Below are 16,382 nucleotides of genomic sequence, written 5' to 3' on the forward strand. Positions count from 1 at the left end.
CAGCAAAAAAGCTAGATCAGCAAACAAATATTAATGTATTATGTAATTTCTCTATTTGAAGTAGAATTTACATTCCAATGTTTACGAAAGAAGAACATTATCTTGCAAAGCGAGATCTATTATCGTTGAAAAGGCGTTCACGAGCACCGGATAAGTCCAAATTATCGTCATGCAATTTTTATCGGCATTGCATCGATAGATGTTCATATCGACGTGCTGTGCGTGCCCACTATCGATAGTTTTGACGATAACAGTTGCCTATCGTAGAGAAAACATGCTATATAAAAAAAGAAGACAACCTAAAGCTAATATGTTTGATATAACGTGAGGCCAGAGCAACGACGGGACGGCGGCGAAAGAGACAAAAAAATTATAACTTAGTGTAGAGAAAAAAAAACGCAAGAGGCAACACGAACACGTAACAGGAAAAAATTTGTTCAGTTGCATGGAAAGGATTAGAAAATGAGCAACAACATGAACATAAACATAAACAGACCCAGTCTGGATTCATTGGAAGAGGAGGGGCAGGCAGATGAAGAAATTGAACAATTGAGCGACAGTTCAAGCAGCAGCAAAGCGAGCAGCAGCACATCTCATTCGTCGCCAGGCAGTAATTCTGTGGAAGATCGGCAAGAGCCGGATGTGGAAATTGATGATGAGGACTTAAGTGATGAGGATTCAGTTACGGGTTCAGAAGACTCCGATGATGACGAAGATGAGGACGATGATGATGATGATGATAATACAACGTGCCAATCGGACGAATTGGAGCTGGCACAATTAACTGAACGAGATATATTCCGGGTACCACGAGGCCTCTGCGAGAACTCTACCATTTTCCATGAATTCTTTTCACTTGAGACTTGGCAAATGTTGCCGTTGCACATGCAGGCCCGTCTCCAGTCCTTCCTGCCGCAATTTAATCCGCCACTAATGCCAGCCGCTCAGGCCAGTGCCGAACAGCAGCGTACTCTGGTCCAGCTTTTCAATGGCGGTCTCCAGCGCTTTGGCAAATCGCCGCTCATTCAGCTCCAACGCCAACTGGAAGAGGGCAATCTGAGACCTGATGTCCGGCAATTACGTCGCAGCATTGAAAACTCCAAACGTCGCGAACACCATTTCCAACAGGCCGAGCGACTTAGCCAATTGGCCAAAGATCTATTCCTATCTCGGGAAGAATTACTACAGCATGCATATTCATCAGCTCCGCCTTCCACTGATGTTAATGGTTGGTCTGCGGCCTTAAAGCTTCCGTTGGTGCGATCACGAAAACGTAAGACTCCACCTACATTGCCTGTGGAGAATAAGTATTGTCTGCAACGTTCCAAGAAGCGTTATACCCAGGAATTAAGAAGTATCCTGCAAGAATTAAAGATTCAATCCACTGATTTGAGTGCCGACGAAGAGGATGGAGATTCACTCGAGTTAAGGCGTACAATGGACGACGCAAAACTGATAGAACCGCAAGATGTGGCCAATAATACCAAAGCCTCGAACGCAGCCGACAAGAAATGCATTTACAATACGTTTTTCAAACGTCATTCCGGTGCAGATGATGAGCTTATCCTTCGACGCATGCAAGCTGATAGAATACCCCAGTTGAATGATCGTAATTTTAGGAAATATTTAAGAGACTACAAGCGACGAAAATTGGAGCAACCGGTAGGTTGATGAAAATTCAAATATTTAATATTCAATACTAGTCTATACAATTCCCATTTCGAATCTAACTTATCAATTTCATTGTCAACTGTCTTTTTAGGATCTAGCTGATTTTGACACAACAGATATACGTCTTCGTGATATATGCACTCGTGCCCAATTTGTGGGTAACTTTAAGCCCGGGCGAAAGCCCAAGGCATTGATGGCCCGACTGAATGCTACGCCGAATGCTAAACAAAATGTAAATCCCAATTCATCAAAGACACACACAGAGCCTCCGGCATTAGTTCCCATTGGTATACCTGGAACTGCTTCCTCCACTGGCGACGAGGAACTACTGAAAGATGAGCCACAAACGTTATATGGGCGTCAAGCCGTCGAGGAGCACGTCGTCGTTGATGGTCATTCGCCTAAACTTCCAAAACTAGAGCCACTAAGTGGAACTGTGTCTGGCCAAATTGGTCATATAACAGGCAGCCCAACAGTTGGGCAAGCGAATCCAACTGCAGTACCTGACACTTCCCATGCTTCTGGCGCGAGCGCTGCTCCTGCATCTGCATCCGCACCAGCAACAGCACCATCCCGACCTTTGAGTTTACCCCGTCCCGTTTGCTATTTCTCCTTGTTAAGGGATTTATTCGTTTCGACACCTCAACACCGTTTGACATATGGAGAACTTCAAGGCTTGGTGACCAATTGGCGGGATAACAGCAGCAATAGTCACTCGAATTCTGCCACTTTGGAATGGATGCGTCATATGCCGGAATGGTCGATGCTTCTGCAATCGGCTGTTAATTTTCTAGCTGGAGATTTTCCAACTTTGCCAGTGGAATATGTTCCATATATAGATTATAAAAGTCAGCTGGGTATCTACCAGTGGATTGGAGCTGGTCGTGATCTTGATGCCCGACTCATTTCCCTGTGTCAATTCTGGCTGCAGCGTCGTAAAGATGATGAAAAGTTAAATGCAAAAATTCGACAGTCAGCTATCGGAAGCCAGTCCGCGTTGAGTGCAGATTCATTACCCACTCCGCCGCCCCGTTGTCCCACCAGTTGGACCGTACGTACTGCCAATCAGGCCGAGATGTTGGAATTCCAACGACAAGAGCGTCTACGTTTTGAGCATCCTCATCGTCCGTTTACGTATCGTCTGAATGGTTATGAAAGCGTTGTCGGTCCTGTCAAGGGCATTTATACCCAAAGTCTGCCCCTGAATAAGGCGCGCGGACATGCTGTAATGGTCGATGATCGTCCGCCGTATGTGACCATATTAACTTTGGTTCGTGATGCCACAGCCCGTCTACCGAATGGCGAGGGAACGCGTTCTGAAATCTCAGAATTGCTCAAGTGCTCGCAGTACATTAATAAACAGGCAGCTGAAAATGTTCTTCAAACGATAGTGAGTGGAGCTCTAGATCGTTTGCATGGTGGTCTAGATCCTTGTGTGAGATACGATGCTAGACGTAAGATTTGGATCTATTTGCATCGCAATCGCGGTGAGGCGGAATTCGAGAAAATGCATCGACATAATCAAACGTTGGTGAAACAAAAACAGCAGCAACGGAAGCTACTGCAGCAGCAGCACCACCACCATCAACTAATGGTGGTAAAAACGACGCCAAACAAAAAGGACGAGGATGGCGAAGCATTGGAAGCAGCATTACCAGCATTAGTGCCGGCAGCAGTTAGCCAAGCATCGCCATTGATGACCATTAAGAAACCGTTGCCTGTTAAAACAAGTCCACCAGTGCCGCCTTTGAAATATCATATACCACCACCAACTGCCGCCTCCCAAAGTCATATCAATCCCACGCAGAAATCACTGCTTAAGCCAGCAACAGGAGGAGCGGGAGTCGGAACACCTACGTCTGCCCCTGGTAAATTGGCATCTAATTTTGCCATTACCAAAATTAGTCCCACTCGTCATACCACACCCATTCTGGTATCAACACCCACGGGTCTTCAGACTGTGCATGTGGCCACAAATGCCAACTCTGCTAATTCCCCTCTAACTAGTAGTCAACAAGTGGCTAGTGCTGCCAAAAAGTTAACAATTAAGAAATCTTCAGCCATAGGCAATTTTATCATACCCCTGGAACAGGCGCACCAACAACAGCAACAACAACAACAAACAAAGACTGTGACGATATCGGCACGCCAGGGAACGCAGTTGCCCAAAAATTTTATACGCCTCTTGCCCACTGCAGCAGCTGGAACTGGAACAGGCGGAGCAGCTGCTGCTGCTGCACAGACAAAGCCAACTTCTGTTCAAATACTAGGTCATCGTGTTTTACCGCAACAGCAACAACAACAATCCCCGGGGACGATTCGTTCTTTGCAACAGAAAATTGGAGCCGTTTCAATTATGGCCAATAAGACAATTACAGGCACTAGTGTGGGCGTGGCATCTGGCAGTGGTTCAGGTACCATAGTCAGAATGTCGCCACAAGCATTTGCTTCACTGCAGCAGCAGCAACTTAAACAAAAAGCCAACGCAAGCACTTCAAATACAAGCAATTCAGCGGGCCAATCTCCACAACAACAGCGAATAATAGTGGGTAAGTCTATTGTGGTGGCTTAAAGCTTAATTCTTCTAACAACTCATCGTCTTCTTCTACTTCTTCTCAGGAAACACTGCAATTTCATCGAACAAAAGCATTGTCTTTCAGGCATTGCCCAAAACCGTGCCTAAAATACTCACTACCAACAGTAGCAGCAGCGGAGGCACCCACAAGCAACCCACAGCGAATTTATCATCCCAGCAGCAAAGGATTGTTTTGCAGAATTTCAAGCAGCCGGCAACAGCCAGCGCCACAACCTCCTCTTCGCAGACTAACACAAATGCTACACGTATAATACGTACAGCAGCCACGGGAAATGGTACAAATCAAGTGACTACAGCTGGTGCAGCACCTACTGGTGGTGGTGGTGGTGGTGGTAATATCATCACTTTGGATAGTCTTATACAAAAGAGCAATGCCACTGCCACAACTGGCAAATTAATAACAAGCGGTAGCAATATCATCCAACTGGCCGCCACCTCTACAACGGGCAATGTCATTACATTGACGCCCAATCAGAATCACAACCAGGTGGCCAAACCACGTATAGTAACCACAACAGGAGCAGGAGTCGGAGGCGGAGGCGGTGTGGTACCAAAGATTATTGGTAAAACGACTGTATTGCCCGGCAAACCTCTATTGCTGCAAGCCAAGACACTAAAGCATTTGGGAGCCGGCACACCTGTTAACAATCAGGTGGTGACAACGGCAACGCCAGCCAAAACAACTCAGAGTATTGTGATCGGCGGACAGACGGTGAAACTGCAGGGGGCGGTGAGTATTGGAATTTTCCATTGTTTAATTCAATTTAAATCAACTCTGGGTTACCCTTCTACAGTTGCCCGCTCGAGCAGCAAGTGGTGCCATGCAGACGGTCATAATGGGCAATCAATTGCTACGCCTGGCACCTGCCACCCCCAATAGCAACAGTAATCCTGCCAGTGCCACCAATTCAGCCGCCTCTACCAATAGCCTGCCATCGCCTACTGTCACAACGCCAAAGACCCTGCTAATTGGTCCCGGTGGAGCTCAAACACTACGTTTGGGTAAAAATGTTCTGCTGGCCAATAAATTAACCAGCACCGGATCATCAGTGCCAGCCGGCGGCACCAATAACAGCACAAACACTGCAACTGCCACAGGTGGAAACAATCTGGTATTTGCCGTCCAGGGTAACGGTGGTCAATTGTATTTCTCACATGGATTGCAGGGTGTCAACTTAAAGCCACTATCCGGCATGAAAGTGATACCCATGACAAGCACTGCAAGTGGCGCAAAAGCGCCTGGTGAAGGAGGCGGCGCAACAGTTGCCATAGCCGGCAAAACCATGACTACAAAGCTGTTGCCAGCTGCGGTTCTCAAGACGACAACAACAACAACAACCAGTGGGAATGCTAATTAGAAAGAAGTCCGTGGAGAAGTGGTGGCCACAGATGCTGCTTGTGTTTATTTAAGCCCGTTGTTTTTTTTACTTTCTACTCTGCATCTTTAGTTGAGAATTATGATTATGAACTATATTTTTCGATATTTTTTTTTTCGTGTATTGTAATTAGTGTAGGCAAAAAGTTGAATTGCAATTATTATTGCTTTGTAATTTAGGATAACCCCAGGATTTACCAGTTATATATACATATATGTACATGAAAACACAAAAGAAAATATTTTAAATCATAGCGAACCTCTAATAAAACTCAAGTGAATCAAAATGAATACATTATCAAAATATTTTTATTGACTCTCTTCTGTCTGGAATGAGGGAGGGTGACATTAGATCTAATGATCCATTTTGTAATATCTAGAAATTATATTTAAATTCACAAATAACTTGATGCGATTCTCAAACATTGTTCAAATGAAGCTAACAGATTGGAAATAAATTCACAATGTATATGATAACAATTTTGCGAGATCCACAATCCAATTTAATATTTTTTTTGTTTACAACAAAATGTGGAAAATTCTTGTCTTTTTTTTCGATGGCAACTATTTGTATATGTAAATTTAATTTCAACTGAACGGAAATCATTCATATAAATGTATGCAAGTATTTTAAATTAAATTATCACCGAAACATTCCAAGTAACAGAACAATTTAAATATATAATTTTTAAATGGAAATTTGAAAAAAAAAGTTAATCTGCTGTTGTTTAACAAGCCGATTTATATAGTTTAGGAATACATTTTTTTAAATAGGATTCAGAGTTGGTTGGCTTTTGGCATTGCCATTAAGTAAACACACATATAATTTTAATTAAATCAAAATGGTTCCTTGGTGTGATTTTTGAAATGACGATTCAATTTAATTTTCAAATTGAACGATTTGCCACAGATAGGACAATTGTAGGAGGCTTTGTCTGTGGATGATGAGGACGGAGACATTTCTGTTGTTGAAGTGGTTTCCAAGTTGCTATTGTATTGTCGGCTATCATTGTAATGACCTAAATTCAACTGGGATTCAATGATGGATTCTTGACTTGTTTGCGATTCGTCTAGCGTCGGTTCAAGCTCAGATCTTCCATCCGTTTCCATGGGAATTGTGAAAGAGTGTAGTGGTGATGGTGAAGGCTCTGTTTTGAGTGATTTGTGGGTGGCCAGCACATGATTTTGTAACTCTTGAGCATTGCCAAATGTATCTTCACAGAATGCACACTGAATGACGCAGGAGGAGCTAAGTGCAGTTGGTGGATCTTCATTTATCTTTTTGGCCAGTTCGGATTCGCGTTCTAAAAATAAATCAAATGGCATATAAGTATAGAAATAAAATCAAAAATATTAATGTAATTATTACCCTCTAGATGCTCATTAAGGTGACTTTGAAGCAATTTATGCTTCATTTTTTTGCCACAAAACTTGCATTTGGTTTTCGTATGGACGGCCAAATTGTGCTCTTTCAGTGTATCCTTTGAATTACAAAAGAAGCCACATATTGGGCATTTCATATGTCTTTGCAATTTATGCCATTTCATGTGAAATTTCAATCGGGACTCGGGAGCATTTATAAATTTCTTGCCACAGATATAGCATTCACAGTCTTTAAGCATATGAACACGTCGCATATGGTCCATATGTTGATCCTGATTCGAGGATTCATATGTGCATAACTTACAATAAACCTTAGACTCGGAGAGTGGTATAGGCAAGCTTAGATTGGCATCATTGCCATTATCGTAGTCGTAGGTGAACTTTATTATATCCTCCTCTTCCTCCTCATCATCATCATTTTCGTTATCACCATTGCTTTCATCGTCAATTGCTACGATATCGATTGCCTCATCTAATTTCACCGAAGCTTCAAATTTCGTTATATTCACATTGCTCGCCTGAACTTTAGGATTAGGCATTTCTACTGCTAGTGCTGGCACTCTGGCCATGTGCTCCTCCTTGATAGGCACATGCGGTATATCAAAAGCAGCACGAACTCTCGTACTGCCATCTTCTTCACAGCTTTCATCATCACTCAGATAGACAAATGCAACAAATTTCTCCTCTTGTTCGGGTGGCACATCAATTTCTTTCTTAATATTCATTTCGAATGGTTTCAGTTCCAATTCATCATATTGTTGCTGGGCCTCCAGGCAACTGCGTTTAAATTTTAACACCTTTCGAAATTCTGCTATGCAGACCACGCACATGTATTGTGGACGGCCATCGTCTTTGACTACCTGTAGAAGAATCCGTAACAAAATTCCTTTGCATTGTTTACTGATTATTAATAATTAAGATTAAGATTAAGTGTCACCTCCATATCCCAGGCTTGCAACTGTTGCAATATATCCGGCATATCTACATCATTACCCGTCTTATCCATCAAAGTTGAATGGAATATGGGTTTTACTATGGCCCGTTCCAGATCCTGGCTCTTTGTAAAAAAAACGCCGCAGGTCCGGCACGGCTCTACCGAATCTTCATCTAAGTCGTTCATATCCGTGTCGAAATCCATCGTCTGCAATTGCAACTCCTTTTCCCAATTTCCTGCTTCTACGAGACGAATTCAAAGACGGACTCCCAAGGATTTGTTCGCTTTCTTTTGTTTTAATGTCAGACAGAGCGCTTTATCAAATTGTTATCGATAAATGCAAAAGCTAGAGATGGAACATTTGAAACCAGTGAAAGTATAAACAAAACCAACAAAAATACAATTTTGATATTAATTTATTCTTCTGAAATATTATTTGTTGTATACCACAGCCTATTGTTAGCGAAATAAATCTAAACTCGAATAACATTTAGTCTGTTTTTTATTAATGGTAATTCGATTTATGTATATGTATCGCATAATTTTGGATATTTATATAGGATGGTGAAAGGAAATATAAAATAACTAAAATCTTTTTTATTGCAAAGAATTTTCCGCTCCGAAACCAATCAGTTTGCATATTTAATTTCCCTTAGTTCATCCTCACCAAGAAGCTCCACCTGCTCTTCGGAGTTGTATTTTAGATTTTCTGCCAACATAACAGCATTCTGGTGGCATTTTGTCTCCTCATGCTGGCGCATATGGTGTAGCAGGCGGAAATCCTTGTGACAATAATCGCAACGATATAGTTTAATATCCGTATGGATAAGTTCATGTTTAGACAGGGAATGGGCGTAGGCGAATGCTTTGTCGCACACTTTGCACACATATGGTTTAACGCCACGATGGACACTACAAAGACAAGGTAGACATAGTTGAAAATCACGATTAGCAATGGATGTGAATGCATACTCACTTCTCATGGGACTTGAGCACACTCTCATAGTAGAACTGGCGACTGCAGTAGCTGCATTTAAAGGGTTTGCTGCCCGTGTGCGAATACATATGCTTGCGAAGCTGTTCCCGCACCTGGAACTTGGCCTCGCAGAGTCTGTAAGGTGGTAATATCAAAGATGAGACCTAAGATTTCATTTTCAGAAGCGCCATTTCACTTACTCGCACTGGTATTGAAATACAGCATCATGCCGCCGTCGATGCTCCAACATTCTGCTACGTTTCTCATAGAAATTGCCACAGACATCGCAAACATAGCCACCCTTCTCGGCTCCATCAGAGGTGCGCAGTGAGTTAAAGCCACGGCGGGCTTTGCTACGCCGAACCTTCAAATTAGTTTGGGCCGCTGCTTTAAATGCCATATCCTGGGTGGAACTATCCTCGAAGCCCTCGGCTGATGTTGCTTTGACGCCATCACCACTTGTGGTCTCCAGCACAATTTCCTGCTGATCAGGATTCATCTCAATTGAATAGTTTTCGTCCAAGTATTCAATATCGTCCAACAATACTTCCTGTTGCTCGCCAATCTCTGCATTAGTATTTGCATCCACATCCAGATATGCAGCATTTTTTTGGTCTTCTTGATCATCCATTATGAACATGTCTTCTTCATTTTGTGTGACGTCTTCCTCCTTGACTATCACATCATCTGTATCCGCCTCGCCGTCGACTTCTGTTTCACCTTCTGCATCATTGTCCTCCAACAAAAGTCCCATGTCACGACAATATGATTCAATCTCGGCCTGCTTGCGCAACGCCTTTTCTCGAAATTGATAGGCCATATTCAGTTCCACCTTGCAAGCCTTGCATATACCATCGGGAATGGGTTCGTGACCATTTAACTTACTGTAAGAGACTCCAAGTAGTTGGATTAGCATTTCATTTGGAGTCTCTTCACCTTCCTCCCTGGACTCGTCAAGGGGCTGCAATCGCACACTGGGCTCCAAACACACCCGACACGAATTCGGTCCAAGTTCGCCACGCATTTTCTCAATTCTATCCTTGCTGGTTTGCCTGTGGTTCAAAAGACCGCAACAGTATTTCAGTGTTAAAATTTGAGTATTGGTCTTAAAGTGTTGTGTAAAAGCGTCTGACAAATCGACAACAACAATTCAGATCGCCATTTTCTTTCATTGCAGGGCTGGCAACCACGCCGAATGGCCAACAAAAAGAAGAAAAGAAATGGTCACACTAAACATCTCTATAAGGTATATTAGGGATTTTCCCTGTTTTGTTGATTAAAACAGCCAAAAATTTTACGTGCAATTAATGTTTCTTCCTTTTTTTTTGTTGGTCATCAACCGAAACTTTCTTCGTTAAGCAAAACCTTTTTTTCCCAAAAATATCTGTTCGTTATCCGAATTGTTCTAAAGCCAAGACATGCGTTAACCGAGGGTCCACTGTATATAATAATTTTGTGTTTTTGTCCTGCTGATGTATGCACTATATTTCGATAGATTTATTATCATAGCTTCTGGTGGGCTAGCCAACATCGAAATTATGGCCACATTCAAGTATTACTAATTTGCAGTATCTGGCCACACTCTTGTGTATTTTTCGAGACGCAGAACGGAAGATATTTCTTATCGCTAAAAAATTAAGGAAAAATGGAATATTCCATCGTATTTTATAATAGTCTTATTAGAAAATAGTTAGAACGAATTGTGAATACAATAAATTGACAATTTCCTGTCGCATTAAGCAAGGACGAAGGCTCAAAAGAGAATGACATAGAAGGCGATAGAGCAAAGCGAACGAAAAGAAAAATAAATATAAATCCAACACACACACACACACGCACGCAAGCCAAAAAAAAGAAAAAAATGTTTATTATCTCGCTCTCACACTGCTACCACTACTACCACTATTGCGTCGGGCCAGTTATCGACTTGGCAATCTTCATCTCCTAAAGCGACACGCGAATACGAGTGTTTAACAGAAAATTTGATTTCGTTTCCTTATTGCGCCCGCCTCGCTTTCGACACCCTCCTCTTCCACCCCTTGCTCGTACTCGGTAGAACAACAACAACAAGTGTATAGTGTTTGTCCCAGTGTGGCCTGTACGGAGGCGCCGCTAGCATTCCTAACATGTCCGAGAAGCATCATTGGGCGAAATCAGCGGCGCCAACAGCAGCTCCAATTCCGGTTCCAGTTCCATCGACAGCAGCCTCACTTCAAAGGGGGGTGACAGCATCAGTTCATCCTCATCCTCAACCCCCCCACCATCCCTCCTATGGCATTCAAGGATTGGGTTTGAGTGGCGAAATCCCTTATACCTCTGGACGATTTCAGGCTCCACCCATTCATCATAATACAAATAAATTAACATCTCCGTTAACTATTGTCCCAGTTGGGCCAGGCTTGGGAGCTGTTCCCCTGCAAGTCTCGCCCACGTCTCCACACACAAATGTACCTGTAGCTGCACCCAGCGGCTTTGTGCCTCCTCCGTTTTCCAATGCCAGTGCCGCTTCCAGTGGTCCAGTGGGATCAAATCAAGCAGTTGGTGGTGGTTCTTCAGTGCTTCAACCAAATCCCTTTGCATCGGCAGCCAATAATGCCGCCGGTTTGGCATTTGTTAATGCTGCTCTCAACTTTAATCCAGCCCAGCAGCTGGAGCTTGGAAAGATTATGCATGCCATGCACGCGTCTGGAGCTGGCACGGCTACAGGACCGGCTGGTGCAGCAACTGCTCCAGTTATTGCAACGAATGCCCCTCCACAGATAGCCCAGTCAAATGTTCCAGCTACATCAAGGCATCCGGGAGATGCGAGTGGCGTCTCTAGTGCCGCCAGTGCAGGAGTCATCAATTCTACAATAGCAGAGAACGTGATGAATGCCATGTCCTCGGATGATAAAATGCAACGCGTTCAGCAGGTCATTGAATCCAGTTTGGAGTAAGTGCTTCAACGATTTTTTCTCTAATCGTGATTCTATTATAAAATATATTTTCTTCATCCTTTTAGCGACAATGCCAAGCATCAAATCTCGCAGATATTGGAAGGAGTGGCCAGCTTAAAACCCATAGAGAAACTCTTTCTATATTTGCGTCTACCCGGTGAGAGTTCAGACTCAGATCCCTTAAGGCAACCACAAAATCCGCTAGGCACTCGATCGGAAATAAATCATACCATCAATTGGGTCCGATCTCATTTAGAGCACGATGCTCAGGTGTCCATACCCAAGCAGGATGTTTACAATGATTATATGTGAGGCGATATAATGGTTATGTTCTCTTATTCAATCGGCTAAATTATTATTGCTAATCTTTCAAGTGCCTATTGCGAACGTTTGAGCATCAAACCGTTGTCCACGGCGGATTTTGGAAAAGTGATGAAGCAAGTCTTTCCTGGCGTGAGACCCAGACGTTTGGGAACGCGTGGAAATTCACGTTATTGTTATGCAGCAATGCGTAAGACCACCAAGCTGATACCACCGCAATTGCCTCAGATATTTCAGTTGAAAGAGGAACATTTTGAGGCTGGTGAGGATGGGGTAACGCCATCTAAATCTGAGCTCCTGCCTGGCGTAGCTAGTGCATCATCTGTTGCTGATGGCGGTGACGATAGCATAAATATTGTACGCGTTTGGGCGGAGAAATTGCTCAATACCAAACTGGGTAGCATTACGGAATTGGCCACACGCATTCGCAGTAACAATGCAACCATAGTGGGTCATCCAAATCCAACTGGCAAGAAGTATACACCCAGAGAACCCAAGGAGAAACGTCTACTGACTGTAGGTTGAGTAAATTTGTATCATTTGTTGCAGATATTACTAAGATCTTGTTTCCCCCCAGGATATGGGTCCATTGAAAAAACGACGAAAGAAGAAACGCAAGGGTTCAACATCATCCGAATCCAGTTGTCATCAATTATCAGGGCATTTAGATGCAGGCAGCAGCCAGGAGGCTAGTCAAGATGGTCTTAAGATTAAACAGGAGATTACCGATTCGCCCAATCAGACACAGTCGTATAATTATGTAACTGGTCAACAACAGCAACATCAATTATTGCCCATGAATCTGGCACCTACGGAGCCAAGAAGCAACAACAATAACAATGCTGTTCGTAACTTAACACCGAAAATTATGGAAATGTCACCACCAGTTATCAAAAACGAGGTGGAGGAATATAATACATCCAATATATTTTGTAAAAAAGTACTCAAGGCTCAACAAACCAAAGGATTTTGGGCCAATTCACCAAGCAGTGGGGGTTCAACAGGAGGCGGAGGCGTTGCTGGCGGACTAGTTCCACCAGTAATAACAACAACATCGGCCACACCACCGCCAACAAGCGGGCAACTGTCTATGGGGCCACCCTTGCAAATGGGCAGCTCAATAAGTCCATCGAGCAGTCTTACAGCTGGCGGTGGCGATGCAAGCTCAGCCACATCCGCTCCCACACCCACACCAAAAGTAGCTTCTCGTAACAGCATGATGCTGTTACGTGCCAAACGATTGATTGCCGCCGAAAATGCAGCCGCTTTGGCCGCCGCTGCTGAGGATTCCGGACTACCAGAAAATCTGGGCTTACCACGTGAGCGTGTAATTAGCATTTGCAATATGGATAAGCACGAACTCGACGATTATTTTCTACCCGGCGAGGAAGATGAGAATTCAGAGGGTGCCGATACCGAGCTGCTTCAATATTTTCAGATGGGAGACGCTGAGGAAAAACAACTGAATTCCTTGGATGCTCTAGCAGAACAGAACAGAATTCCACAACAGCAACAAGATACGCAATTGGCAACTGGAAATGGAGTAGCCGTGAGAGTAATGCAATTGAATGATGGAATTGGGGCGATACCACCAGCTGTAGCTACAGAAGGTGTATCCTCCTCTTCCGTTTCAATTGCATCATCGATGGCCATGCCATCGCCTCAGGGTTTCATTCAGGCCACTTCAAGTCAGTCAGCGATTAATAATAATGTGGGTTCTGCCTCAGCGTCTCTGGCTCTAATGTCAAGAAAGCATCAACAACAACAAACGCAGCAGCAACGTGCCAACCTTAATCCGAATAAGCGTAAAATTAGCCTAAGCAATGCTTCCAGCAATGGCAACAACAAGAATTGCATCTTTTTGCCAATATCACCAAACATCAATGCCACAACGGCTGTTATCCAACAGTCAACGAATCCAAACAACAATCCCTCCAGTAGTAATCAGCAGAACTGTTTTGCCAGCCCCGGTCTCAGTCGGATGCGTCAGATGCGCTCACAGCTCTCGCTGACGGGCAAACAACAATCCCTGGACTTTGATAATGGACGTGACCCCATGATTGGGGCAACACGGAAACGTCGCAGCTATGTGTATAGCTATCCCAGTGCCAGCACGACATCAGCCTCTGCTCCACCAAGTCCATCTCTGTTGCAGCATTGCAATGCAATGGGTCCAAGCACCACAACAACATGGCCTATATCGGCTTCTTGTACAAATTTCTCGGAAAATCCCGGTGTAGATGCCATGGATCTGGAGACAAGTCTGGCCTTGACTGGCAATGGCGATGATGATTTGGAGCTGACCGAAATTCAGCGTTCACAATCGGTGCCATTGTCCCAATTGCATTCCCGCACCAGTCCAAATTTCAATCGTCAGGTTAGTTTCTATTCCGAGAATAGCCAAAGCAGTCAACAACCCATCAAAGATGTGGATGTCGATGTAGATACGGGTCTACTCTACGATGGCGTCGATGTTAGTGCACTGATCTCGCCCAGCTTTAACAATAAATTCAGTAGCATTGCCCAGCAAACGGGCGGCACAACTTGCAGCTCATCGACTGGCTCATCATCGGGCTATAGCAGTGGTAGCGGTGGTAGCATAGGAATTGTTTCCCGTTCCGTACCCTCAACGCCATTGCCACATCAGCACCTGAATGGCAGTTCCCATTTAACGAATGTCGCAAATGTCGCTATTCCTGGCGACGTGACGCGGACAGCTTCAAATGGTTTCTTTAATATCTCTCCATCCTTTAATTGGGGCAGCCATCATCAGGTCACGCCTGCTAACACTTACTCAGCTGCAGCTCCAGCAACTTACAGTGCACGCAATTCTCTGGATATATCCAAATCTATGCCAACCACGCCCATAACAACGCCCTGTTTTCGCTATAGCCCAATTGAGATGCGTAGGGATTTCCTACTGAATGGCAATACCATCGATAGTTTGCCCTCATCGTCAACAACAACAACAGCGACAAGCTTCGTTGGTGGCTCTGGAAACGATGTAACAGCAGCAGACTCTGTGGCCTTGACTCTTAGTGCGGACAATTTAATGGATGACAGAGCACCGAGTAGCTCGGATGTAGTTGAAGCCATAATTGGTGATGCCTCCGATATACTCGATAACTTGTAGAATTTGCCTGAAGAGAAAGCTCAACAAGGAGATGGAGAAACAATAAAGGAGCAGCAAGAAAAAGTGACCAACCAGCAGGAGCAGAACGAGCAGGAGGTGGAGCAGGACAATGTAATGGCTTGCCTGCTCCAGCATGTGGACGATTTGTAGTTTAAACTATCATGTCGAGTGTCGTCGTTCGTCTCCTGTCTTTTGTAGTAATGTCCTTTATTGTTTCTGAGCTTTCTCTTCGTAAACGAAACACCCCGTTTTCCTCCCGCAGTTACCAAGGTTTCGTTTACACAAAAGGATCAATTCTTTGGAACCACCATCCATTTATCAGTAAGTGTTGGTTTTAGATGGTTGATCTTATAAAAAGATTTACTTTAAATCTATATGGAAACAAAAACATTTTCTGGCTGGACCAACTAACAATGAACAAACTCAAAACAAAAAAAAAAAACAAGAAAGAGTCAAAAAACACATCAGATCTGCCCAAGTCGAACTTTACTTTCATTATAAGATCTACCAGTGCCTTTTAAAGCCAACTCTTATGTCTATGTATCTATCTATCGTCTCCCCTCAGGCCGTTGTTGTATGTATGTGTATATATATATAAAATACATATATTCTATATATATATATACATTTATAAAAAAAAGAATGGCAAATTGTTAATGCCATTCATTTTCTGTATGTAGTTGATTAGTTTTTAAATGTTACAAATCTTACAAAGAAAACAAAACAAACAAAAAAAAGAAAACAAAAACGAAATGAACTTGAAAAGTCTGAATGAAACAAATGAAACAAAAATGTATGCAGCGGTTTTAAGAAAACGATAACCAAACAAATTTAACAAATCTACAACAAAAACAAAAATTAATAATCTTTTGATATAAAAATGATGTAAAGCGTGCGAAAGAGCGAAAGAGAAAAATTAAAAATTTTTAGTGCTTGTGCTGTTTAATATATTAATTTCGATTGGATTGAATTGAATTGTGTGTATGTATGCATGATGTGTATGTATTTTCAAAATATTCGAAATTGGCCTCTTGGGATTTTATCCCCCGCCCCTTTT

The 16,382-nt window shown here is 43.2% G+C and overlaps 4 protein-coding genes across 4 annotated transcripts; 2 read left to right on the forward strand and 2 right to left on the reverse strand.

Annotated features, from left to right (window-relative positions):
• Nucleotides 1-260: 260 nt before the first annotated feature.
• Nucleotides 261-5,933, forward strand: LOC6650399 (nuclear factor related to kappa-B-binding protein). Its single transcript, XM_023180680.2, has 4 exons — nucleotides 261-1,662; nucleotides 1,763-4,220; nucleotides 4,291-4,997; nucleotides 5,062-5,933. The coding sequence occupies exons 1-4, from the start codon at nucleotides 463-465 to the stop codon at nucleotides 5,623-5,625; spliced, it is 4,929 nt and encodes a 1,642-aa protein (XP_023036448.1). The 5' UTR covers nucleotides 261-462; the 3' UTR covers nucleotides 5,626-5,933.
• Nucleotides 5,934-6,324: 391 nt separating this feature from the next.
• LOC6650400 (zinc finger protein 572) lies at nucleotides 6,325-8,286 on the reverse strand. The gene is made up of 3 exons (XM_002072747.4): nucleotides 7,963-8,286; nucleotides 7,012-7,885; nucleotides 6,325-6,946 (listed from the first exon to the last, which is right to left on the reverse strand). Exons 1-3 carry the CDS (start codon nucleotides 8,161-8,163, stop codon nucleotides 6,480-6,482), a joined length of 1,542 nt encoding a protein of 513 aa, XP_002072783.1. The 5' UTR covers nucleotides 8,164-8,286; the 3' UTR covers nucleotides 6,325-6,479.
• A 157-nt stretch (nucleotides 8,287-8,443) lies between these two features.
• Nucleotides 8,444-10,098, reverse strand: LOC6650401 (zinc finger and SCAN domain-containing protein 12). The gene is made up of 3 exons (XM_002072748.4): nucleotides 9,136-10,098; nucleotides 8,936-9,070; nucleotides 8,444-8,871 (listed from the first exon to the last, which is right to left on the reverse strand). Exons 1-3 carry the CDS (start codon nucleotides 9,957-9,959, stop codon nucleotides 8,589-8,591), a joined length of 1,242 nt encoding a protein of 413 aa, XP_002072784.1. The 5' UTR covers nucleotides 9,960-10,098; the 3' UTR covers nucleotides 8,444-8,588.
• A 413-nt stretch (nucleotides 10,099-10,511) lies between these two features.
• Nucleotides 10,512-15,912, forward strand: LOC6650723. The gene is made up of 4 exons (XM_002072749.4): nucleotides 10,512-11,867; nucleotides 11,937-12,179; nucleotides 12,246-12,708; nucleotides 12,770-15,912. The coding sequence occupies exons 1-4, from the start codon at nucleotides 11,062-11,064 to the stop codon at nucleotides 15,323-15,325; spliced, it is 4,068 nt and encodes a 1,355-aa protein (XP_002072785.3). The 5' UTR covers nucleotides 10,512-11,061; the 3' UTR covers nucleotides 15,326-15,912.
• The last annotated feature ends 470 nt before the right edge of the window (nucleotides 15,913-16,382 follow it).

This window comes from Drosophila willistoni, chromosome 3R (genome assembly GCF_018902025.1).
Source record: "Drosophila willistoni isolate 14030-0811.24 chromosome 3R, UCI_dwil_1.1, whole genome shotgun sequence".
Classification (NCBI taxonomy): Eukaryota; Metazoa; Arthropoda; class Insecta; order Diptera; family Drosophilidae; genus Drosophila; species Drosophila willistoni.

Excerpts from the sequence above, each read along its gene's own strand:
- LOC6650401 (XM_002072748.4), bottom strand. The coding sequence starts at position 9,959 with ATGCGTGGCGAACTTGGACCGAATTCGTGTCGGGTGTGTTTGGAGCCC. Across the intron at positions 9,071-9,135 it reads GTATTTCAATACCAGTGCGA|ACTCTGCGAGGCCAAGTTCC; the intron begins GTAAGTGAAATG and ends ACCACCTTACAG. Across the intron at positions 8,872-8,935 it reads GTGCTCAAGTCCCATGAGAA|TGTCCATCGTGGCGTTAAAC; the intron begins GTGAGTATGCAT and ends TTGTCTTTGTAG.
- LOC6650399 (XM_023180680.2), top strand. The coding sequence starts at position 463 with ATGAGCAACAACATGAACATAAACATAAACAGACCCAGTCTGGATTCA. Across the intron at positions 4,221-4,290 it reads ACAACAGCGAATAATAGTGG|GAAACACTGCAATTTCATCG; the intron begins GTAAGTCTATTG and ends ACTTCTTCTCAG. Across the intron at positions 4,998-5,061 it reads CGGTGAAACTGCAGGGGGCG|TTGCCCGCTCGAGCAGCAAG; the intron begins GTGAGTATTGGA and ends ACCCTTCTACAG.
- LOC6650723 (XM_002072749.4), top strand. The coding sequence starts at position 11,062 with ATGTCCGAGAAGCATCATTGGGCGAAATCAGCGGCGCCAACAGCAGCT. Across the intron at positions 11,868-11,936 it reads GTCATTGAATCCAGTTTGGA|CGACAATGCCAAGCATCAAA; the intron begins GTAAGTGCTTCA and ends TCATCCTTTTAG. Across the intron at positions 12,180-12,245 it reads GATGTTTACAATGATTATAT|TGCCTATTGCGAACGTTTGA; the intron begins GTGAGGCGATAT and ends TAATCTTTCAAG.
- LOC6650400 (XM_002072747.4), bottom strand. The coding sequence starts at position 8,163 with ATGGATTTCGACACGGATATGAACGACTTAGATGAAGATTCGGTAGAG. Across the intron at positions 7,886-7,962 it reads TGCAAGCCTGGGATATGGAG|GTAGTCAAAGACGATGGCCG; the intron begins GTGACACTTAAT and ends ATTCTTCTACAG. Across the intron at positions 6,947-7,011 it reads CCTTAATGAGCATCTAGAGG|AACGCGAATCCGAACTGGCC; the intron begins GTAATAATTACA and ends ATTTATTTTTAG.